The sequence below is a fragment of the Phyllobates terribilis genome, unplaced genomic scaffold (genome assembly GCF_046119375.1).
Source record: "Phyllobates terribilis strain yellow unplaced genomic scaffold, ASM4611937v1 Scaffold_12__6_contigs__length_324123572, whole genome shotgun sequence".
Taxonomy (NCBI): domain Eukaryota; kingdom Metazoa; phylum Chordata; class Amphibia; order Anura; family Dendrobatidae; genus Phyllobates; species Phyllobates terribilis.
In genome coordinates this window covers 26,077,046-26,102,697 of record NW_027362772.1, presented here as the reverse complement: position 1 = coordinate 26,102,697, position 25,652 = coordinate 26,077,046, and the positions used below count along the sequence as shown (strand labels likewise).

The window sequence follows — 25,652 nt, the reverse complement described above, 5'->3', positions numbered from 1 at the left end:
AGGGAGGAGGAGGTGAGCTGTGACCATAAGCTATTATCTTTTATGGGAGAGAATTGTGAGCTTGCTCTTTGACCTGTGCAGTGGTCATTGTGCATTTAAGGGGAGGAGGTGAGCTTTGAGCAGTACCAATTATCTTCCACGTTAAAATGTTGTGGAAATTGTCTATGATCTTTGCAGAGGGAAGATGAGGTGAGCTGTGACCATAATATATTATATTTTATGGGAGAGGAAGGAGGAGGTGAGCTGTGATTATCAGCTATTGTCTTCTATTGGAGAGGATTGTGAGCTTGCTTTTTGACTTAAGCAGTGGTCATTGTGCAGGGAGTGGGTGAAAGTGTGCTCTAACCATCATCTATTCTGAATGGTGAATATCATATTATCTATATATATAGGTTTATCATAGAAATAGCTGCTGAAAATTGATCTCTTTTGAGACTAAGTTGCCAGAAGGAAAACGGCAAATAATAATACAGAAAAATAAAAATGATAAATAAAATATGTTTAACATGAAAGCTAGATCATTTTCTGATGTCACGTTCCCTTTAAGATTGATTATTCCTCTTACCTTCCAAAAGTATTAATATTAAAGGAAGAAATTTCCACCGCCATTCCATCTTCTTCTAAACCAGTAGATAAACTCTCTGCAATAAAACAGATAAAATATAATTTTGGATGAGTTACCCAATGATAGAAGTGCAGTGGCATGCCAAGGATGCACAGCCACCCCACGCAGATGGCTATACTGTAGTAGTCTACTGGTGAGGTCAAACTACAAACTGAATATCTGTGCTTTCGACAATAAGTATCAGGATGGTTGGAAAACCACATTGGAATGGGATCACTTTCTGCTCCACCAAAGGCTCGTCTGGCCAACTGGTTGGCATCACAAGACCCGGCACGAGGGGCCAAAGATGATCTCAGCCTTGTATTCACAAGGGGCCAAAGACGATCTCAGCCTTGGATTTAGGAGGACTCTTTAAATTCATAGAAAGGTTAACGATTTCGTAAGGAGTCGCCAATAGTACACTCAGAATAGAAATGTGTTGGAGATTACTCATGTGTGGTGACATCTCGTAGCTCGGTGATGTGCGTAGGAGGGAAACCAAATCTACGAACTATGAATTAAAAGACATAAACATTGCAATTGTAGTAGATGTCAAGATGTTTTAATGAGTAGGAAGACTTCAGAGGCTTCGCTCACACGTATGACATGACGGGGAAGACAGATCTCACTAGAAATGAATGTACACATTGTGTAGAGTGACAAACGGTGCGCTACTGATCTGGACGCTTCCCAACAGATTGGAGGAGGGGAAAAGAGCGAAGAGAATAATCTGTCTGCAAAAGGTGCTAGGTGCCCTAAAAATCAGAACATTTACCCTGCGCTAGGTTGCAGCCGGGTTCCACCTACTTTGGAAATGAGGCTTCATCGGAACATGCTTAACCTATTCATGACGGGCATTTTTTTTCGTTTTTTTTCCTCTTTCTACCACAAGTCATACTTTTTTTTTCTCTTTTCCCCATCCACATAGCTGTAAAAAAGGAACAATTTTTTTTGCGGGGTGAGTTGTAGTTTTGAATGGCACTGTTAATTTTGCCATGTACTGAAAAATGAATAAAAATTCTAAAGTGGAATGAAATGGTGAAAAAAAAATAGGAAAAACGCAATTCAATTTTTTTGGGTGGGGGTGGTTGGGGGGGGTCATTCATGACAAAAATGACTGGGTGACATCAGTTCAGTAAGTTTATGGCAATATCAAACTTGTAAGGATTTTTTTTTAGTGGTTAGACAAAATGCCCAACTTTGTAAAAGTTTACACAACGTATATCTCAAATGTGGATCGCAACGCAATACTCGGACTGGCCGTCAGCTCTACCGACCCAATCGTGACAGCTGCATAGAAATACATGCTGTCATGCTTGGGTCGGGAGAGCCGATGGCCAGTCCTAGCATTGAGTTGCGAGTTATACGACCACTTGACTCTTTCCAAACACAGATTTTATTTGTGTTGACATTTTTTGAGTCAAGTAACTTTTTTTTCAGTCGATGACGCCGTATAAGAGCCTATTTTTCAATTGGAGAGCTAATGTGAATACCTATATTATTTAGAGGTACATATAATGTTTTGATCACCTTTTATTACCTTTTTTGTGCAATGATTGAAAAATGGCAATTCTGGCTTTTTGATTTCTTTTGTAGTTTATCATACGTTTAATTTAATTTTATATTTTGATAGTTCTAATTTTCATTTACACGACGATACTAAATTAGTTTTTTTTTCTTTTACATCTCTTTATAGAGTTAGGCAAATTTATTGGTGCGGAATTTAATTCTATTCAAAATTTACAAAAAATGCTTATTCTCCAGAATGCAATTTTTTTTCTAATTCACTCTGTGCAAACCCAGCAAAATAGCGTCTGGCAGCCAATTTTGCTGAGCCAAAGAGGGTTGGTAAAAAGTAAAAAAAAATAGCAAGTACTTACGACTCTGGCCACCACTGCTGCTCATTTTCCACTGTACGGCCCACGTTGCATCCTCTTATCGTCACCACACACTGCATCCTCATGCTTGGACAGGTTGACCTTGTGGCCAGAAGTCCCAGTCTAGTGTAAAGATGAAGCGGCAGTATGATTATGTGACTGTTCTGTACAGGAGAGAGCGAGCAGCGCAGGTAGCCTGGAGGGTCCATGACCATCTGGTGTGAGCCTGTTGTGTACATTTAAAACAAGAGTAGGGTATACCAGAAGCCTGATGGGTCTCTATCACCTAACCCAAGGTTCCAAATAAACCTGGATCCATCCATAACTAGGTCCAACCCATAAGCACTAATGGTGCCCACTCTGGCCATATACATCTGAGGTCATGTTATACATTTTACAATTATTCCTTTTGCAAATTCAGCATCATTAGTCCTTGATTTTATAAGTGGGCAATTTTAATAAGTCACAGTTCAAGAGGTCCACCTGGGCATCAGGGTTCAACTGGAATTGTAACCCCATTGGTCTTCAACTCATTTCGGGTCATTTTTGGACTTTGTAGACTTTTTTAGCCATCAAGTACCTCCTCCTTCATTTGCATATTACCCTACCTATATATATTGTAGGGATTCACTCGCTCTGGTAGGCATCAGACATTAGGCTTTAGGTTGCGTTCACACAGGCAATGCAGTATTGTCCATAGTAACCACTGACAATTGCAGTTTGGTGCACACGGCCTGAGCAGACTCTTCTGGCTTGCTTCTTTCATCAACTTCAAGACACCTGCAGTCTGCTCAGCCTCCCCAGCAGAATGACTTAGATGAACACGTAGCCTGTTTATATGCAGGGCTATCCAGGTGTACTAATCAAAGCCTGCAGAGCTAGGATTTAACCCTAGCCTACCTAGCATTGCTACATACCCTCCCCCTCTGCCCAAAGCCAAGTGCTGGGCACCATCTGCCAACCTCCCAGTGCCTACAGAGGGCGAAGTTACCAAAGCTGATTCTGGGAGGGGGCATGGCCTGTTTTATAATTCCCTCCCTCTGGAGGCTCCTGGGGAACCCCATTTATATTTTCCAGAGTACTTTTTATTGTTAAGCCTCTGAGCTGGGCAGTCCCAAAGTTGTCCTGGGACTCATCCAGGTCATGGATATTGGCTTCAGGGGATGCTTCTGACGTGCCCCTGGGCCTGTGTCGCGCTGCGTTGCGCACGCGGGAGCTTACCCGGAGCCGGATCTGTTGAGGGTTGTAGTCTCGTGGCGGTGACCCGGTCCGTGCCCAGGGAGTCAAACTGAGCGGCGATGTATCAGCGGTAGATGTTGGACGACTACGCCACCCGTTGAGTACAGCTAAGGAGCTGCTGCTGCAGGGCAGACCGCTGAGGCCGGTGGTAGGATTGTGCAGCGTGATAGTATAACCCCCAACGGGAGGGGTATGGCCTCAGGGCAGCCGACGTGGATGATGGGGGTAGCAGGAACCACTCGGAGACGGTACGGTGTAGTTCAGGGTCTTTACTGGTGACAAAGATAGACCCTCCCGGAGTACTGGCTAGCGATTGGGGCCTGGTCAGTCCTTGAGCAGATGGGATCTCCCCTGGCCAGGCGGAGTTGTAGGCCTCCCAAACTAACTGTACTCTTCTGGCTACCTTGCTAGAGGCGGGTATAAGTAGCCCACGTCCCTGAGTGTACCGTGTGGTGCTCACCCGTATGGCCGGTGACTCGGGGCCTTCTAGTAGCTTCCGCTCCACGACGGCGGTGCTGGTCCCATGCGTGTGACCGTGCCTTCGGGTTTCTTGGCCAGAGGACCTGGAATCCCCTGCCTGACGGATTCTGCTGCTGGGTAGGAGTTAGTCCCCACAGCCTCGGACTCTGGGTCCGGTAAGAAATCTTCTCAGTCAGGGCGAGCTCTGCAGCTGCCAGCCCCTGACTCCTTGTTACACTGCTCCCACAGAGCTCCTGATGTTCTGTTCCTATATTTGCTTCTTTTCTCTGTCTCTACTTCTTCTCTCCTCACTAACCCTGCCTCAGCCCTAGGTTTATATAGGGGAAGTTCTTCCCCTCCCAGGACTGGGCAGGAGGTGTGGCATGCATAGGATTCCTGACCAAGAGACCTCCCACCTGCTCTCAGACATAACATTGCTGTTACTGTGGAAACCAGATCCCTGGGGTGCCACATTCCCCCCTAGTGAAATTTAGTACTCCGGGACTAAACATATTTTAGAAAAACATAACAAGATATAACAATAACAATACAATAAAGAAACACATAAAGGTGGTCACGGCATGTCCGTAACCGGGTGCAGTCTTTGAAGAAAGCAAGGTGTCCATTTCACCAAAACAGGGAGACGTAACCAGGTAGGGGTCTGTCCTGCCCCGAGTCCTTAACAGTCTTTAGTCCGTCTCGGGTTACGCTCCAACTATGTACACAGGATTCCCGGTAAATCCACCAAAGACTCCTATAAACAACTAGAAACACATAATTATACACAAGCAACAAGAAAAACAGGTAACCACAAATAAAACAATTTATACACTTCAAATCCTCCAACGTGCGGGTAACTGGCCTCTAGTGGCCCTAGTGGACCTACGGAGCTGACTGTCTGGCCCTGAACTACAGGGTGTAGGAGCTGTTAAGGGTAAACTGGGCAGCGGTCTACGGGCCCTTTGGCTCACTAGGGATATGGCAGGCTCACTGCAAGCAGAGGGTTGATCCTCCTGGTCTGCTGGTGTGGGGTCTTCTGCCTCCTGGACCGGCTGTTCTTCCAGCTCTACCTTTTGCTCCGTAGGTGCTTGGGATGCTGGTTGGAGGAAGGTGAGTACGGGTACCACAACTGCACCATTGACTTGAGTCCAAGACCGAGGGAAGTCTCCGAGCACAGTACTAACCATATCTTCCCTTTCCTCTACGGGTCGATGGTCTTCTTGTTCCTCTTCAGGGTTCCGTAGCTGTTCAGGACACTTCTTCAGGTGATCCCGGGATACAATGGCTGTGGTCTCCCCTCCGTCTTTACTGATGGTACAGACCTTCGGGTTCTCGTGGCTTGAGGGCAGTACGGTGTACGGGTCCTTCTCCCACTGGTCGTCCAACTTGTGGAGCCGTCTTTTCCTCTTCAAGACCTGCTCTCCGGGCACCAGGGGAACAGCGGGAGCATACTGGTTGTAAGTTTTCTCTTGTCTCTCCCTAGCCTGACAGAGACTTCGCTCCACGCTCTCCTGTACTTTCCGGTACTGCTGCTGCCTCTCTGTGTCCCAGTCTGCTTCTGGTGAAGTGTCCTCGGGTGTCAGGACTCCCATTTCCAGGTCAACAGGTAACTTACCAGGTCTCGCCCTCATTAGGTAAGCCGGGGTACAGTTGGTGGAACCTACCGGGATGTGGTTGTATAGGTCCACCAGATCGGGCAGCTTCTCAGGCCACAGACTGCGTTCTTCCAGGGGCAACATTTTCAGAAGATCCATTACCACCTGGTTCATTTTCTCACAAAGTCCATTAGTCTGCAGATGATAGGGTGTCGTCCTTATCTTCCGGCAGCCATACAGATTGCAGAATTCCTGGAAGACCTCCGCTTCAAAGGCAGGTCCCTGGTCCGTCAGCACTTGGTCCGGGTACCCGTGTGGACGGCAGAAGTGCTGCTGGAAGGCTCTAGCTGCTGTTTGAGCCGTTAAGTCCTTGACGGGGACGACAACCAAGAACCGGGAGTAATGATCCACGATGGTTAACGCGTAGACGTAGCCACTTCTGCTTGGGGTCAGTTTTACATGATCCAAGGCTACCAGTTCCAACGGCTGCCGGGTGACGATGGACTGCAGGGGAGTCTTCTGGCTGGCACGGTCCTTCCTCCTCAGGTTGCACGGGCCACAGTCTCTGCACCACCTCTCGATGGTTCCCCTCATGCCTACCCAATGGAACCGCCTGCGCAGCAGGAACTCCAGCTTCTTCCATCCGAAATGCCCAGCTCCATCGTGGTATGCCTCCATCACCATGGCTGCGTCTCGTCGTGGCACCACTACTTGCCAGATTAGTTCATGCGTCCGGGAGTTAACCATCCTGCGGCACAACTTCCCCTTGTAAAGGAACAGTCTACTCTTTTCTGCCCACAGTTGCTTGGCTTCCTCCGGAGCGTCTGGGTCAAGGCGAGCCTCTGGCTGAGTCAGCATCTCCTTCACCAGCCGGACAGCAGGGTCACTGTCTTGCGTTTCCGCCGAGTTGTAGTGAGGTAAGGGGTTAAGCGTAGCGCCTTGCTTACTCCTTACCCGATGGGAATACTGGATAGTCCCATGACGGTGAAACGCGGGGAGTTCGACTTCTTCCAGTCCCTCTGGATCTTCTCCTACGTCCGGTAGGTTTGGCATCCTGGACAGGGCGTCCGCGTTGGTATTGGAGCGTCCTGCCCGGTATTTGATGGTGAACTCGTAGTTGGACAGGCGGGCCATCCATCTCTGCTCTAGGGCACCGAGTCTTGCCGTGTCCAGGTGTGTCAACGGGTTGTTATCCGGGAAGAAGCGAGGTAGTGCTTAAAGCGTTCGGTGACTGCCCACACCACTGCCAGGAACTCTAGCTTAAATGAGCTGTAATTCTCAGGGTTTCTTTCGGTGGGTCGCAGTTTTCGGCTGGCGTAAGCGATTACTCGCTCTTTCCCCTGCTGGATCTGGGACAGCACGGCTCCTAGCCCGATGTTACTTGCGTCGGTGTAGAGGATAAAGGGCTGGCTGTAATCCGGGTACGCCAGGATTTCATCCCCCGTGAGGGCCATCTTCAGCTGGCGGAAGGACTCTTCTTCCAACTTCTCCCATCTGAAGGGCGGCTTCTGGTTCTTGGCCTTCCGGGACTGGCCTATCAGGAGGTCCTGCATAGGAGCTGCTTTTTTGGTGAAACCGGGGATGAACCTGCGGTAGTAGCCTACCAACCCGAGGAACTGCCGCACTTCCTTTACACTGGAGGGACTTGGCCATTCCTTAATTGCGGTGATCTTATCAGGGTCGGGAGCCACTCCGTCAGTGCTCACCACGTGTCCCAGGTACTGCACCTTTGGTTTCAGGAGGTGACACTTGGAGGGTTTCACCTTTAGGCCGTAGCTTGCCAGAGCTTCGAACACTTCCGCCAGGTGTTTCAGGTGGTCCTCATAAGTCTTAGAATATACGATGACATCGTCCAGGTACAACAGGACCGTCTCGAAGTTTCTGTGGCCCAGACAGCACTCCATTAATCGTTGGAAGGTTCCTGGTGCGTTGCAGAGTCCGAACGGCATGCAGGTAAACTCGCTAAGTCCCATCGGGGTGGTGAATGCGGTCTTCTCCCGGTCCACCTCTGCTACAGGAACCTGCCAGTACCCACTAGTGAGATCCAAGGTAGAGAAGAAGTTAGCAGATCTTAAAGCAGCCAAAGACTCCTCTATCCTTGGTAAGGGGTACGCATCCTTGTGTGTGATACGGTTGATTTTCCGGTAATCTACACACATCCTCATGGTGTTGTCTTTCTTTTTGACTAAGACTAGTGGAGCTGCCCAGGGGCTACAGCTATCCCTGATCACCCCAGCCTCCTTCATGTCTCTAAGCATCCCCTTGGCGTGTTGGTAGTGTGCAGGGGGTACGGGTCGATACCTCTCTTTTATGGGAGGATGGTCTCCCGTGGGGATGTGGTGTTCTATCCCCTTGACTCGCCCGAAGTCTAACGGGTGTTTACTAAACACTCTCTCGTACTCTTGAACCACCCGATAGACTCCCTGTTTCTGGTGTGAGGGAGCGGAGTCAGTACCCAAATGTAGTTGCTGACACCAGTCCTCCATTGTTTTCTTAGAGCCGTTACCTTCCTCCGGGTGAGATGGAGGCAAGGGTTCCACAGATTGTATAGCATTTTGGTTAATGGTATATAATTTGGCTAGCGTGGCATACCGGGGCAGGTACACTTCCCTCTTCCCGATATTGATTATGCGAACGGGCACCCTCCCATGGCGTACATTAACCACCCCCCGTGCTGTCAAGATGGTGGGCCTACTGTCTGAGTAAACTGGTTCTACCATTGCCTGGTAATCTCTACCTCTCAGACCAATAGCTGCCCGGTACCAAATCATCATTTCACTTTTTGGGGGCATGGCAATAGGGAAAGGGTCACACATTCTCACGCTACCAATCTCACCGCCGGAGAGTTCCACCTGTTGCCGTCGCATCAGTGCCCGGATCTCTTTTTGGAGCACTCGCTGCTCGCCGGAGCTGGCGTTCTTGGCAACCTGCTGTAAAAGGAAAATCACCTCTGCAAGACAATTTTCAATTACATTAGTTCCTAGAGTTATCTTTGGGTGACTCTCGTGTTTGTCAATGTCTACAATGATCAGTCCCTGTGCTGCCAGTTCAACTCTACCAATTTTAATGGTCACCTCTTTAAATCCGATCTGTGGCACGGGCTGACCATTGCTGGCGATGATACTCAAGTCGTCGTCAGGGTAGCGGGTAATATCCGAGTCATTCCAGTACTGCTTGAAGAGCACGTACGGGATGGTGGTGACCTGTGACCCGGTGTCCAGTAGGGCACTCATAGGAATGCCATCCAGTACCACAGGCAAGACTGGACGTCCTCCCACATATTTGTCGCGCCAGTTCGATGGGCCTGATGATCTTTTTCCTAGGGGTTGGCCCTCTACCCTAGGTTGTGCCAGTTTAAAGGACAGTACCTTGCCATATGTCCGGGTTGATTACAGCGGCGGCAGATGGGTCGTCCGTCCTCGTTGTATCGGTCGCTGGGTCTTCCTCTGGCCGGTGGGGTCCTCCTTGGTCGACGCCACGGGATGTCCTCCGGTCCGCATGCCAGCTGGATCTTCCCTGGAGTAGAAACCTGTAAAGACTGCACAGTTCGGGTTAGCGCAGCAACGCTTTTAGCTAGCTCTTGGACCTGATGGTGCAGGTCTGGAGCCGGGTCATTGCTCAAAGCCTGCGCATCAGCTCCCACAGGCCCTGCCGACAAGGGCGCCGCCTCCTGGTGGTAAGTAGTAGTGGGGCGTCTGTGGGTCACAACGCCACCTGGTGCCGGTTCTCGGAGCACCCGGATGGCTCTGTCCTTGAACTGTGCAAATCCCAGATGAGGGTCCTGTAAGGCCATTGCCCGCAACTGGGTTCGGTGGGCATTGCAATATAAACCCTCTATAAATTGTTCAGTCAACAGCCTGTCCTCGTCTCCCACGCCGTCAGGGTCGGTCTGCTTAATGGCTCTCAGGGCCTCTTGTAGGTTCAGGGCATAGTCCCTTATACTCTCATGTGCCCGCTGTTTGCACCCGTAGAATCTAAGCTTGATCTCGGCTGAGGTGCGGGTATCAAAGGTGTCCCTCAGCCGGGTTAGTATCCCTGCGACAGTCCTCCCCCCAGGTGGCCAGGACTTTACCTCCCTTCGGGCTGCCCCAGTTAATTGGGCCACCAGGATGCTCACTTTTTGCTCTTCTGTGAGGGGGTACACCTGGAAGAGGCTATCCAGCTTTTCTCTAAAGTCATGCAGGGTATGTGACTCCCCTGAGTACTGGGGTAGCCAGGCCGCTCCCGGGATATAGGGCATGGTGAAAGGCATGACTGCAGCAGCGATGGCGCTGGCGGGGGTTGAGGCAGTGAAGCTCTCCTCCGTATCCGACATCCTCCTCCCCCCTAGTGGACCGTGGCCTACCTTGCGATGATCCTCTTCCGTAGGCCGCGGCTCCGCAGTAGATCGTCAGGGTTGAGGACCTTCCGTCGCGCTCCTGTGACGTCGGCGTCTGCTGGGCTCCTTCCAGGACCTTACGCGACGTCCGGACGTGAGGCGGGGCTTCAGTTCTCGCGCGCTTTCGGAGTCCACGCCCCTCTTCTTCCCGCGCGACGTCTTCAAGATGGCGTCCAACGGCGGGAAAACTCCACGGAAGGCGGGAAGAAGGCTGAAAATGGCGCCGGATGGCGGGAATCTTCACCGATGGCGGGAAGAAGGCTGAAGATGGCGCCGGATGGCGGGAATCTTCACCACAGGTAAGTTTGAACAGTCTCTTTCAGGCACGCAATACCCGGTGGTTGCGGGCACGAAATCCTGCCGACTACGCCAAAAGTTGACGTGCCCCTGGGCCTGTGTCGCGCTGCGTTGCGCACGCGGGAGCTTGCCCGGAGCCGGATCTGTTGAGGGTTGTAGTCTCGTGGCGGTGACCCGGTCCGTGCCCAGGGAGTCAAACTGAGCGGCGATGTATCAGCGGTAGATGTTGGACGACTACGCCACCCGTTGAGTACAGCTAAGGAGCTGCTGCTGCAGGGCAGACCGCTGAGGCCGGTGGTAGGATTGTGCAGCGTGATAGTATAACCCCCAACGGAAGGGGTATGGCCTCAGGGCAGCCGACGTGGATGATGGGGGTAGCAGGAACCACTCGGAGACGGTACGGTGTAGTTCAGGGTCTTTACTGGTGACAAAGATAGACCCTCCCAGAGTACTGGCTAGCGATTGGGGCCTGGTCAGTCCTTGAGCAGATGGGATCTCCCCTGGCCAGGCGGAGTTGTAGGCCTCCCAAACTAACTGTACTCTTCTGGCTACCTTGCTAGAGGCGGGTATAAGTAGCCGACGTCCCTGAGTGTACCGTGTGGTGCTCACCCATATGGCCGGTGACTCGGGGCCTTCTAGTAGCTTCCGCTCCACGACGGCGGTGCTGGTCCCATGCGTGTGACCGTGCCTTCGGGTTTCTTGGCCAGAGGACCTGGAATCCCCTGCCTGACGGATTCTGCTGCTGGGTAGGAGTTAGTCCCCACAGCCTCGGACTCCGGGTCCGGTAAGAAATCTTCTCAGTCAGGGCGAGCTCTGCAGCTGCCAGCCCCTGACTCCTTGTTACACTGCTCCCACAGAGCTCCTGATGTTCTGTTCCTATATTTGCTTCTTTTCTCTGTCTCTACTTCTTCTCTACTCACTAACCCTGCCTCAGCCCTAGGTTTATATAGGGGAAGTTCTTCCCCTCCCAGGACTGGGCAGGAGGTGTGGCATGCATAGGATTCCTGACCAAGAGACCTCCCACCTGCTCTCAGACATAACATTGCTGTTACTGTGGAAACCAGATCCCTGGGGTGCCACACTTCCTCATCCTCTTTTCTAGCCAGTACAGAGAACAGAAATTCACTGTTTACATCATGTGATTTTGTTACCATAGCCAACTCCTGGCGACATACTGGACTACTGGGTGTTACAGCCTTAGCCCACAATTCCCAGAACAATGAAAAGTCAAGTCCGATAACACTGTAACACAAGTCTTTGACCACTACCACTTGGTGGGACACAGCACCACAGTCTGTGCGTATTTAAACCTGGGCCATGGGATAGTTTTTGGCATCTTTGGTACCCTGATAGTCTTCAGTATCCCGCAGGGCAAGGTCATGGTATGCTTTCTGCGGTTCCCCAGAAAGATACAGAGCTATGACCTCTGTCTATTGCTTTGGGGGCAGTTTCTCTCTGTGTACCATCCTCTCAAATATAGTCAAGAAAACCTCGATGTCATCTTCTGTAAGGCCTACCGTACTGTTCCCCTCACCTGGATACCTTCACTCTAGCTGGGGGGGGGTGATGCCATCTCCCTGACCAGGACAGTTTCTGTCAGGAGAGCCATCTGCTGCTGAAGCTGCAAATGCTGGATCAGGCGTTTGTTGGTTTTTTGTTGGTCCTGCTGCTGCCACTGCGGCAGATTGGCCTGGACCAATTGCTTAACAAGCTCCTCCATGCATTCAGGCTGTGTTCTCAGTGCTGTAGCTGCCTTTAACCAGGACATTCAATCTTTACACTGCAATCGACTGTGCTCTCCAGGACTTCACACCTGCATTTCATCCATTAATTGTAGGGATTATCTCAGGAAGGCCTTAGGTAGCATTCAAACAGGCATTGCAGTTTTGGTCCAAACATGTGCAGTTTTTATTGCTTTCCACAGGTTGTTCAACACCAAAACAAACTCATAAACATAAATCCCTAGCCTTGTCCTGGGGATAACTACCTAGAACCAACCCTGGCTACTCATACATGGCTGAGCTAGCCCCAGCTCTGTCACAAAACTGCTAACGTCCACAGCAACCACTGATACTTGTAGTTTGGTGCACAAGGCCTGTGCAGACTCTTCTCAAAGAGATTATGGCTTGTTTCGCTCCTCAACTTCAAGACACATCCAGTCTGGTAAGCCTCCCCAGCAGACTGTCTTAGTTGAACACCTAGCCTGGTTATATGTAGGACTAGCTAGGTGTACTTATCAAAGCCTGCAGAGCTAGGATTTAACCCTAGCCTATATATATAGTAGCAATGCCAGGTAGGCTAGGGTTAAATCCTAGCTCTGCAGGCTTTGATACACACATTGTTACACTGTGATTGTCATACAAGGTTCTATAGACAGGACACATCTCCCTGTACATTGTACCACCCTAGGCTGGGAACGCAAAAGGGACAGAAGGGGCTTGTCCTGTCCTTCCACCTCCTGGTCTGGGGCCAGCCTCATCAGCACACAATGATTTCTCTTGTATTGTGAGACCACAAGCGGCCATTGAATCCTCTGTGATGGTACAAAAACTGTTTTGATCGCACAACTTAACGCAGGGCTGCGGGTCGAGCCAATAATTGAGTCACTTCCACATGCGAAGGGATCTGTGAGGGGGTGTACGAGGCTCTCATCATCTGCTCACTGCGGAGGTCTGGGACTTGTTTTCTTGCAGATTAACACTGTCACTGCCGGACTTTCCTAATTATGGAGGGGCATCATGCGTAAATCAAGAATGATGGGTGAGATCACCCCCTCGAATGACTAAAAATAAAAGTTCAGTTTGATTGCAACCACGTAATGACTTGTTAATAGCAGGAGCTTAAATTAAGAGGTAAAAAATAACTGATATTTGCAGTAAAATACTGCAATGTTCAGTCACCAACAAAATCCATCGAGAAGTAGAAGGTGGGGGAGGAGGGAGATGCAGCTGCAGTCTCTTACTATGAAAATGATGCTGTGAGAGGGAAGGAGGGAAACAGTTGATTGGCTCAAAGTTTACAGCACAGCTCTGACATCACACCAAGAAGACTCGCCCACTCATAAATTCCACCTACTAGGGGCTCGAAGGAGCAGTGACTCTTTGTCTGGACTGCCCAAAGCATCTCTAGACTTGCACTGCTGGAAACATTTGGCTCGAAGGGCTCACTAGATCATAATTGTACCCCAAATTTACCCCATATGCACTGCTTTTATTAATTATTTATTAATTAAAGGGGTTGTCCACCTTTGGGACCAATTTTTTAATGTGTTTTTTAGGCTAAAAATACACTGCTCAAAAAAATAAAGGGAACACTTAAACAACAGAATATAACTCCAAGTAAATCAAACTTCTGTGAAATCAAATTGTCCACTTAGGAAGCAACACTGATTGACAATCAATTTCACATGCGGTTGTGCAAATGGAATAGACAATACACTGTGTGCAGAGTTATTAGGCAAGTTGTATTTTAGAGGATTATTTTTATTATTGATCAACAATTATGTTCTCAATCAACCCAAAAGACTCATAAATATCCAAGCTTAATATTTTTGGAAGTTGGAGTGGGATTTTTTTAGATTTGGCTATTTTAGGAGGATATCTGTTTGTGCAGGTAACTATTACTGTGCAGAATTATTAGGCAACTTAATAAAAAACAAATATAATCCCATCACACTTGTTTATTTTCACCAGGTAAACCAATATCAGTGCACAAAATTTAGAAATAAACATTTCTGACATGCAAAAACAAAAACCAAAAAAAATAGTGATCAGTATAGCCACCTTTCTTTATGATGACACTCAACAGCCTTCCATCCATAGATTCTGTCAGTTGCTTGATCTGTTTTCGATCAACATTGCGTGCAGCAGCCACCACAGCCTCCCAGACACTGTTCCGAGAGGTGTACTGTTTTCCCTCCCTGTAGATCTCACATTTTATGATGGACCACAGGTTCTCTATGGGGTTCAGATCAAGTGAACAAGGGGGCCATGTCATTATTTTTTCTTCTTTTAGACCTTTACTGGCCAGCCACGCTGTGGAGTAGTTGGATGCATGTGATGGAGCATTGTCCTGCATGAAAATCATCTTTTTCTTGAACGATACCGACTTCTTCCTGTACCACTGCTTTAAGAAGTTGTCTTCCAGAAACTGGCAGTAGGTCTGGGAGTTGAGCTTCACTCCATCCTCAACCCGAAAAGGTCCCACAAGTTCATCTTTGATGATACCAGCCCATACCAGTACACCACCTCCACCTTGCTGGCATCTGAGTCGGAGTGGAGCTCTCTGCCCTTTATTGATCCAGCCTCTGTCCCATCCATCTGGCCCATCAAGAGTCACTCTCATTTCATCAGTCCATAAAACATTTGAAAAATCAGTCTTAAGATATTTCTTGGCCCATTCTTGATGTTTTATCTTATGTTTCTTGTTCAAAGGTGGTCGTTTTTCAGCCTTCCTTACCTTGGCCATGTCCCTGAGTATCGCACACTTTGTGCTTTTTGATACTCCAGTAACGTTGCAGCTTTGAAATATGGCAAAACTACTGACGAATGGCATCTTGCCAGCTTCACGCTTGATTTTCCTCAATTCATGGGCAGTTATTTTGCGCCTTTTTTGGCCAACACGCTTCTTGCGACCCTGTTGGCAATTTGCCATGAAACGCTTGATTGTTCGGTGATCACGCTTCAAAAGTTTGGAAATTTCAAGACTGCTGCATCCCTCTGCAAGACATCTCACAATTTTGGACTTTCCAGAGCCCGTCAAATCTCTCTTCTGACCAATTTTGCCAAAGGAAAGGAAGTTGCCTAATAATTAAGCACACCTTATATAGGGTGTTAATGTCATTATACAACACCCCTCCTCATTACAGAGATGCACATCACCAGATTTACTTAATTGGTAGTTGGCTCTCAAGCCTATGCAGCTTGGAGTAAGACAACATGTATAAAAAGTATCGAAGTGAACAAAATCTGCATTTGCCTAATAATTCTGCACGCGGTGTAGATGGAAATTATTGGCAATTATCAAGACACCCTCAATAAAGGAGTGGTTCTGCAGGTGGGGACCACAGACCACATCTCAGTACCAATGCTTTCTGGCTGATGTTTTGGTCACTTTTGAATGTTGGTTGTGCTTTCACACTCGTGGTAGCATGAGACGGACTCTACAACCCACAGAAGTTGCTCAGGTACTGCAGCTCATCCAGGACGGCACATCAATGCAAGCTGTGGCAAGAAAGTTTGCTGTGTCTGTCAGCGTAGTGTCAAGAGGCTGGAGGCGCTACCAGGAGACAGGCCAGTACACCAGGAGATGTGGAGTGGGCCATAGGAGGGCAACAACCAAGCAGCAGGACCACTACCTCCGCCTTTGTGCAAGGAGGAACAGGAGGAGCACTGCCAGGGCCCTGCAAAATGACCTCCAGCAGGCCACAAATGTGCATGTGTCTGCACAAACGGCTAGAAACCGACTCCATGAGGGTGGTATGAGTGCCCGACGCCCACAGATGGGTGTTGTGCTCACAGCCCAACACCGTGCAGGACACTTGGCATTTGCGACAGAACACCAGGATTGGCAAAGTCGCCACTGGCGCCCTGTGCTCTTCACAGATGAAAGCAGGTTCACACTGAGCACATGGGACAGACGTGACAGAGTCTGGAGATACAATGGAGAACAATCTTCTGCCTGCAACATCCTTCAGCACGACTGGTTTGGCAGTGGGTCAGTAATGGTGTGGGGTGGCATTTCTTTGGAGGGCCGCACAGCCCTCCATGTTCTCAGCAGAGGTAGCTTGACTGCCATTAGGTACCGAGATGAGATCCTCAGACCCCGTGTGAGACCATATGCTGGTGTGGTTGGCCCTGGGTTCCTCCTAATGCAGGACAATGCCAGACCTCATGTGGCTGGAGTGTGTCAGCAGTTCCTGCAAGATGAAGGCATTGAAGCTATGGACTGGCCCACCCGTTACCCAGACCTGAATCCGATTGAGCACATCTGGGACATCATGTCTCGCTCCATCCACCAACGTCACGTTGCACCACCGACTGTCCAGGAGTTGGCGGATGCTTTAGTCCAGGTCAGGGAGGAGATCCCACAGGAGACCATCCGCAACCTCATCAGGAGCATGCCCAGGCATTGTAAGGAGGTCATACAGGCACGTGGAGGTCACACAGAATACTGAGCCTCATTTTGACTTGTTTTAAGGACATTACATCAAAGTTGGATCAGCCTGTAGTGGGTTTTTCCACTTTAATTTTGGGGGTGACTCCAAATTCAGGCCCCCATTGGTTAATAAATTTGACTTCCATTGATTATTTTTGTGTGATTTTGTTGTCAGCACATTCAACTTTGTACAGAACAAAGTATTCAATGAGAATATGTGGCACCCTGCTACCCACAGGTACCACAGGACCTAAAAGGGTGCATGGACGGACCTCTCCACATATCCCGTTTGGGATATATATATGGAGGGTGGAGCCAGGCAGTTCAGTTAGTTGTCTAGTCAGAGAGTGAGCTGCCACTGAGAGCAGTGAAGACGCAGCACGTCTGCTGCTGTATTGAGGGCCCCGAGTGTGGCCGGAGGCAAGGAGGTGAGGAGAGAGGAGTTGAAGGGGCAGAAGAGCATCATAGGCTCACCCCAAGACAAAAACCGGACACCGAGCCCGCGCCTACAGGGTCCTTTATACCCAGTAGGGATCACCGGCATACCAGGAGGACTACAAGTCCCTGTTAGACCTGAAGCTAAACCCTTGACAGGACTAGGAACCACGAAGGCCCCAGCGTCCAGGGATAGTGGTTGCCAGAAAAAGGTCCTACTACCAAGCGACAGGTGAAGGAACAGCACGACACAGAAGCTAGGCCCAGTCGCAGGCTGGCCAGGAGCTTAGAGAGAGGGAGACACGGACCAGGAGGCCTTATACCCGCTCACTGGGGAGAAGTCCTGAAGTGCACCCTTCCTACCGAGTACCCTGGACCGTACCTGACATCCGCACCAGTAAAGGTACTGAAGTGAATCCCCTGTCTCTGTCAGTTACTCCTACTGCGCCATCTCTCCTGCACTGCAAGCCCCAGCATCACCACCATTTGCACCTACACTGCCCCGGGGGCCCGCTCCGCCTGTGGGGAGCAGAAACATCCCAGCTGCCATCCCATCACCCCCCGGAGGTCTGCAGCAGCGCCGGTGACCATTACCGGAAACCACAGGTGGCGCCACGAGACAAACTGTATACTAAAACCCCTTTTTAAAGAGAGACCCAGAGTACGGGCCCGGGAGCCGACTGCCGTGACCTCCTAAACAAGGTAAAAGGCCCGGGTACCGAGTCCCCTATATTCCCCCTGTGTGACACATCTCTCTTTACTGGCATCACGAACAGGATTTCGTGCCCGTTGCCACCGGGTACTGTGTGCCGTATTTGAACTGTGTTTTAACCGTGGTGAACATCGCAGCCATTACCGCATCGCCGCGCGGGAAGAAGAGGGGCGTAACTGCGGGAACCAGAGAGGCGTGACCGTAGGAAGCATGCGAAGCTCAAGCCCCGCCTCACGCTCTGATGCAGCACCAGGAAGCGTCAAGTCCTGGAAGGAGACTGTCATCTACGGAGCTGCGGCCTACCCGATTAAAGTAAAGGAGGTAGGCTATGGTTCACTAGGGGGGCGCAACCATGGCCGACGACCAGCAAAACGCCGGAGCACCGGTTAACGCTCCTGATGCTCAACTCGCGCCCGGCGCTGCTCAGGCCGGAGCCGCCGCCCCACCAGCAGGGCCATGGCCCTGCCGTATATCCCTGGAGCAAAATGGCTTCCGCAGTATCACGGCAAACCAGACACCCTGTCTGGATTCAAAAGGAAAATATGCGGTGTACTGGATATGTACTCAATGACTGGTAAGCAGAGAGCCGCTGTTGTGCTGGGACAATTGACTGGTGCCGCAGAGCGGGAAGTTGAAACCTGGTCAGCCGCAGACCAGGAATCAGTATCCATTATCTTTAAGAGACTGCAAACTGTCTTTGAAAACCGCAATGAGGTTCTACCACTGTACCCAGAAACCTGAGGACAGTATCTGGGACTATGCCTGGCGCTTACAGGAAGACCTGCAGGCCCTGAAACAGGTTAGTCCAGCCAGCATACATGATGAGGACAAAATGCTGACAGAACAATTCATCCGGGGGTTGAGGTCCCAGGAGGAGAGCAGAACCGTACGGTGGTGGTCCTTAGATCATCCAAATGCCACCTTTGACGCCTTGAAGGACATGGCTATTAAGGGTCTGCAGCCCCTGGAACCATCAGATACTGCAATCCAGTATTACCAGGGTGGGGCCACCTCAGTGCCCGCAGCACCCACTGCTCCTTCATTAACGGCTGAAACAAAGATGCAAACAGTGCCACCTAGCGAGCTGGACAGCCTGCGCTCTGAAGTGCGTCAGCTAAGTAAAACCCTGACCACTGTCCTGAGCACCCTGCAGCTACAGACGGAGCCCGAGCCGGAAGGCAGGATCCTACTCGCCGACAGTCCTGAGGATGCCCCCTGGATGAGGAGAAGGAGGAGGACAACGCCACCCCATAGGAGGACAACGCCACCCCGTGGGAGGACCAACGACCAACGTCGCCCTCCAGGAGACTTCATCTGCTACTGTTGCCACAAGGCATGCTACACCACGCGGGACTGTCCTTTAAACGGGCAAACCCTGGGGCCAAGGGCCGACACCCAGGAGTAAATCAACCAGGCCCATCAAGCTGGTACGACCGGTTTGTAGGAGGAAGGCCTTACCTGTCCATCGTGCTGGACAGCATAGCAACACCTGCATTACTGGACATCGGCTCACAGGTAACCATCATACCTGATGTCCTCTACAAAAGGTACTGGTCCATAGATGAACTCCACCCGCCTGACCCGAACCTCTCTGTGTATGCCTCTAACGGCCTTCCTCTTAACCTAGTAGGGGTTAAGGATGTGACAGTGAAGGTGGGGAGAGTGGAACTAAAGGACCAAGGACTAATTGTCATAGAATCTAATCCTGGTGATACCAATCCGTATATTATACTTGGTACAAATACTGTTGGTAACTGTTTGGAAGAAGTGTTGTTTTTACTCCAACAGATTGCTGACACCACCAAACCAGGGCAGAGGAGGGTACTCCAGAAGGAAATTCGCGCCCTCCTGTACCAGCAACAGGTAAAGCTAACAGGTGGTGAGATTGGTAATGTACGGGTGACAGACCCGATGCCCATTGTGATTCCGCCAATAAGTGAAATGCTGATTTGGTGTAGAGCAGCAATAGGTCTCAAGGGACAGAACTACCAGGCGGTAGTAGAGCCCATCAACTCAGAGCACAGACCTACACTCCTAACTGCTACAGAGGTAGTTGATGTACGCAATGGAAGGGTACCTGTACGTCTCCTAAATTGTGGAGAGAAGGAAGTCAAATTGCCAAGGTACGCCTCTGTTGCCAGACTGTATACTGTGAATAATGATGCCATACACACAGTGGAATCCTTGACCCCACCAGATACAGTGGAGGACAATGACTCCGAAGCTCAACCGGAGGAATGGTGTCAACAGCTCCATGTTGGGACTGACGCCACCCCTGTCCATCAGAAACATGGTGTTTACAGAGTGGTTCAGGAATATGAACAGGTGTTTAGCAAGCACCCACTTGATTTTGAAAGGGTTAAAGGGGTACAACACCACATACCCACTGGTAATTATCCACCCATTAAGGAGCGTTACAGACCCGTACGACCATCACATTACCAAACAGCCAAGGAAATGTTGCATGACATGAAAAAGGCAGGGGTAGTAAAGGATAGCTGTAGCCCCTGAGCAGCTCCCCTGGTCCTGGTCAGAAAGAAGGATGGTAGCATGAGGATGTGTGTAGATTATAGACAAATTAATCGAATAACAAATAAAGATGCTTACCCTTTGCCCCGTATAGAGGAATCCCTGGCTGCACTAAAATCTGCCAATTACTTCTCTACATTGGATCTCACTTGCGGGTACTGGCAAGTCTTTGTTGCTGAGGAAGACCGGGAGAAGGCAGCCTTCACCACCCCGATGGGATTATGCGAGTTCAACAGTATGCCGTTTGGGCTCTGCAACGCCCCCGGAACGTTCCAAAGGCTGATGGAGTGTTGATGGAACTTTGAGACAGTGCCGCTGTACCTGGATGACGTTATCGTGTACTCGAGGACGTATGAAGACCATCTGAAGCACCTGGTGGAGGTATTTGAAGCATTGTCCCGGTATGGGATGAAACTAAAACCTTCAAAGTGCCACCTGCTCAAACAGAATTTTCAGTACCTGGGACACGTAGTCAGCTCAGAGGGAGTAGCACCAGACCCGGAGAAGGTCACTGCCATGCAGAATTGGCCTGAACCGAGAAATTTCAAGGAAGTACGTCAGTTCCTGGGACTGGTCGGGTACTACAGGAAGTTCATAAAGGACTATACCAAAAAGGTAGCACCTCTACAAGATCTCCTGGTAGGACAGTCCAAAAGAGGAAAAAGTCCCCTGTTCCAGTGGGGAAAAGAGCAGACTGAGTCCTTTGCATCAATGAAGGAAGTCCTAACCGGTGAAGAAATCCTGGCTTACCCTGACTACAGCCAGCCTTTCCTGTTGTACACCGACGCCAGCAACAAGGGACTGGGAGCTGTGTTGTCCCAGAAGCAAAACGGCAGAGAAAAGGTAATTGCGTATGCCAGTAGGAAGCTTCGCCCTACTGAGAGGAACCCGGAGAATTACAGTTCCTTCAAGCTGGAGTTCCTGGCCTTGGTCTGGGCTATCACTGAAAGATTCAAGCATTACCTAGCCTCAACTAAATTCACAGCCTTTACCGACAATAATCCCTTGACACACCTGGAAGCCATGGAACAGCGTTGGGTGGCCAGACTGTTTAATTATTAGTTCGCAATCAAGTACCGGGCAGGTCACAAGAACACCAATGTAGATACCCTGTCAAGGATGCCCCATCAGTCAGACACCGAGGATGAAGTGGATGATCTCAAAGAAATTGAACTACCTGCTTTCCACAGAAATGGAATGGTCCACGAGCAGCACGCCTCCAGAAGATGTCATGGTAGGACACCAAACCCTCTACCTCATCACAGCTGGAAGGAGACCCAGGACAGTTACCCAGTTGTCAGCCTCATCAAAAGACTGATAACCCAAGAAGGTTCTCACCTGGAGAAGGATGCTCCTCCACAAGCCAAAAACCTGTAAAATGAGAGTAGCCGGCTGTTCATCTACAGAGAGAAGCTGTGCAGAAGGTATGTCAACCCCAAGACCCATGAAATGGTGTGGCAGATTGTTGTACCCAGGACGGATATCCAGATGGTGTTAGAGGCCTACCACGATCAAGCAGGTCACTTTGGCTGGAAGAAGCTGGAAACCCTGCTGAAGGACCGGTTCTATTGGGTTGGAATGCGGAGCTCCATAGAAAGGTGGTGGCGGAATTGTGGGCCCTGTAGCATCAGAAAGGAAGACTGGAGTCCATCAAAACAACCCAACCCCTGGAGATTGTCACTCTGGATCACGTCAAACTGTCGCCCAGCAGATCAGGCTATTCCTATGCCCTGACCATGGTGGATCACTATTCCCGTTCCTGGTGGTAGCCCCTGTCAAGGATCTGACAGCAGAAACTGCAGCAAGAACGATCCAAGCCTACTTCTGCAGACCCCATGGATATCCGGAAAAGGTGCTCACAGATCAAGGCCCTGCTTTCGAAGCTGAGCTATTCAAGGAATTCTGCCACCTGTATGGATGCAAGAAGATTCGGACTACCGCCATATCATCCGCAGACCAACGGTATGTGCGAGAAAATGAACAACATCATTATAGACCTGTTGAAAACCCTACCCTTGGAAGAAAGGAACCAGTGGCCAGAAAAGCTACCTGACCTAGTGGACCTGTATAACCACATACCCGTGAGTTCTACAAATTGTACCCCAGCGTACCTCATGAGAACAAGACCTGGAAAATTGCCCATGGACCTGGAACTTGGAGTGGTAGAACCTGCTGCAGATACGTCCACTGAAGATTGGGACACAAGTCGGCAAGAGCAGTACAGGAAGGTACAAGCCTGTGTCGAAGACAGTCTAAACAAGGTGAGGGAAAGACAGGAAGAGCAGTACAATAAACATGCACCAGCAGAACCCTTGGCACCTGGAGAGATAGTGCTGAAGCGGAAAAGAAGAGGTCACAAGCTCGATGACCAGTGGGAAAGAGAGCCCTACACTGTGCTAAACTCCAGATTTGACAACAGTAAAACCTGCCTGATTAGTAAGGATGGAGGTAAGACAACTGCAACAGTCTCAAGAGACCACTTGAAAGTGTGCCCAGGTCTACTGAAGACAACAGAGGAAGAAGTACCTCTTATAGCACCGGAAGAACCCAAGGAAGATGTGCTTCACACAGTTCTAGGAAATTTCCCTATGGACTGGCCTCAACTTGATGGAGCAGTTATTATACCAGTAATACACTTCTATCAACCACAAGAAGAACCTGTGAGCGCCCTAGAAGAACCTGCTCAGGAACAGGAAGAGTCCCCAGTCAGAGGAGGATCACCCGTTGAAGCAGAGCCTGAAGGCCCAGTAATCAGTGCACTTGCCAGTCCCATAGAGAGATTGAGGCAGTTTAATAATCTACCAGCACGTACACCTGATAGGTTAGCAGAGAGTGCATGCAAAGAAACTAGTAACACCCCAGTGCTACGAAGGTCCACACGCAGCACACAAGGACAGATCCCTGCCAGGTTTAGGGATTAAAATACAAAGTGTCTAAAATATAAATAGTTACTCAGTTGGGTATTGCCTATTGTTTATTGTGTAAACTAAAATTAATGTGTGCATTTAGATACCCGTCAGGGTACAGAGACTTGTAGGCTGAGGACTGTGAGCAGCCAAAAACCGTCCTTGTAAATAGTTGCACTCATCAAAAGTGCCCCTTATTTGACCACTGAACAAAAACCCTTTTGGCGTGGCCGAAGACGTGGTCCAACACCTGGATCACTTATGCCCTGTAGCCACACCCAGGGCCTACGTTGAGGGTTTTCAGGCGGGTCCCTTATGTTACTCATTTTTACGCTTTCTTCGGTGAAATGGACACCTGGTTACGGGACTTACTGTAACTTAATTATTGTTATTGTTCTTAATATTATAATTATTGTTGTAACCTGTTTCAAAATGCTTCAGTCCAGGAGTACTGAATTGTACTAGGGGGGAATGTGGCACCCTGCTACCCACAGGTACCACAGGACCCAAAAGGGTGCATGGACGGACTTCTCCACAAGAGGCCCTCACTACAAACAAACACCTCCACCCTTCTACCTCATACCACCAGAGGGAGCCCGTTAGGGATATATATACTGGAGGGTGGAGCCAGGCAGTTCAGTTAGTTGTCTAGTCAGAGAGTGTGCTGCCACTGAGAGCAGTGAAGACGCAGCACGTCTGCTGCTGTATTGAGGACCCCGAGTGTGGCCGGAGGCAAGGAGGAGAGGAGAGAGGAGTTGAGGGGGCAGAGGAGCATCATAGGCTCACCCCAAGACACAAACCAGACACCGGGTCCGCGCCTACAGGGTCCTTTATACCCAGTAGGGATCACCGGCATACCAGGAAGACTACAAGTCCCTGGTCGACCTGAAGCTAGACACAGTACAGGACCAGGAACCACGAAGGCCCCTGCGTCCAGGGATAGTGGTTGCCAGAAAAAGGTCCTACTACCAAGCGACAGGTGAAGGAACAGCACGACACAGAAGCTAGGCCCAATTGCAGGCTGGCCAGGAGCTTAGAGAGAGGGAGACACGGACCAGGAGGCCTTATACCCGCTCACTGGGGAGAAGGCCTGAAGTGCACCTATCCTACTGAGTACCCTGGACCGTACCTGACATCCGCACCAGTAAAGGTATTGAAGCGAATCCCCTGTCTCTGTCAGTTACTCCTGCTGCGCCATCCCGCCTGCACTACAAGCTCCAGCATCACCACCATTTGCACCTACACTGCCCCGGGGGCCCGCTCCGCCTGTGGGGAGCAGAAACATCCCAGTGCCATCCCATCACCCCCCGGAGGTCTGCAGCAGCGCCGGTAACCATTACCGGAAACCACAGGTGGCGTCACGAGACAAACTGTACACTAAAACCCCTTTTTAAAGAGAGACCCAGAGTACGGGCCTGGGAGCCGACTGCCGTGACCTCCTAAACAAGGTAAAAGGCCCGGGTACCGAGTCCCCTATATCCCCCTGGGTGACACAAATATTTCATTCATTCAGAACTAGGATGTGTTGAGTGTTCCCTTTATTTTTTTGAGCAGTGTATATATTTTTTTCAATTTATTTTCCCTAGACATTCAACTTTTATGTGATCCTTGGTCATAATCCAATAGATAAAAGTGTTACAAGTTCTTCCATAAGATCGTCAGAACAAGCTCACTGACAGATGCTCAGTTAACTCGTTCTACAGTAAGCAATAGACAGTGCAACAAAGAGGTTATAGAAGACAAATGATGCAACATTTTTAATGAAACCCAATGGCATGAATGATTTTTATCCAAAAATACATGCACTGAAGCAAGAAAAAAACTGTGGTTCCCAAATGTGGACAATTCATGTAAGACTTAAATGATAGTGATAATGCAATTAAGTGATGATTGATAAGTTACATAAGGTAACTAATCTAAAACTAGAAAAAAATGTGTCTACATTAACCACTTAAGGACCGGGCGATTTTTCATTTTTTACTCATTTGTTTTTTCCTCGCGTGTTGTTTCCTCAAGTGTCAAAGAGACATATATTTTTTATTTTCCATCCACATAGTTATATGAGGACTTTTTTTTTTTTTCGCAGGATGAGTTGTAGTTTCGATTGACATCATTCACAACACCAATGTAGTGAAAAACGAGAAAAGAAAAATCCAGGTGGGAAAAAATGGTGAAAAACAGGAAATTCCTCCATTTATTTTTTGGGTTCCGTTTTTATGGCTTTCACTGTATATTAAAAATCCCCCAGAAACATGACTCTCCGCAGCAGCACGGTTATGATGACGACACCAAACCTGCATAGTTTTTTATTAAATCGTGAAAAAAAAATGTGTAAAATTGTAAAAAAAATATATATATATATTTTTGTTGACAACATCCGAGATTTTATGGGAGCTTGTTGGTTCTGTAAAGAGTGAACAGTAATACCAATCTGGGGAACATACAACAGTTTTATCACTTTTTAT

The 25,652-nt window shown here is 49.4% G+C and overlaps 1 protein-coding gene across 7 annotated transcripts in view; it reads right to left on the bottom strand.

The window, feature by feature from the left end:
- The window catches only part of LOC141171973 (myelin-associated glycoprotein-like), a 193,585-nt gene that overhangs the window by 39,444 nt on the left and 128,489 nt on the right, over positions 1 to 25,652 (bottom strand). For all 7 annotated transcript variants that reach the window (XR_012252401.1, XM_073655717.1, XM_073655722.1 and 4 more), the window contains exon 3: positions 566 to 641. Coding sequence is in view for 6 of the 7 variants with exons in the window: in XM_073655717.1 (XP_073511818.1) it covers positions 566 to 614 (49 nt within the window). In the remaining variant the exon portion in view is untranslated. The remainder of the gene's footprint in view (positions 1 to 565; positions 642 to 25,652) is intronic.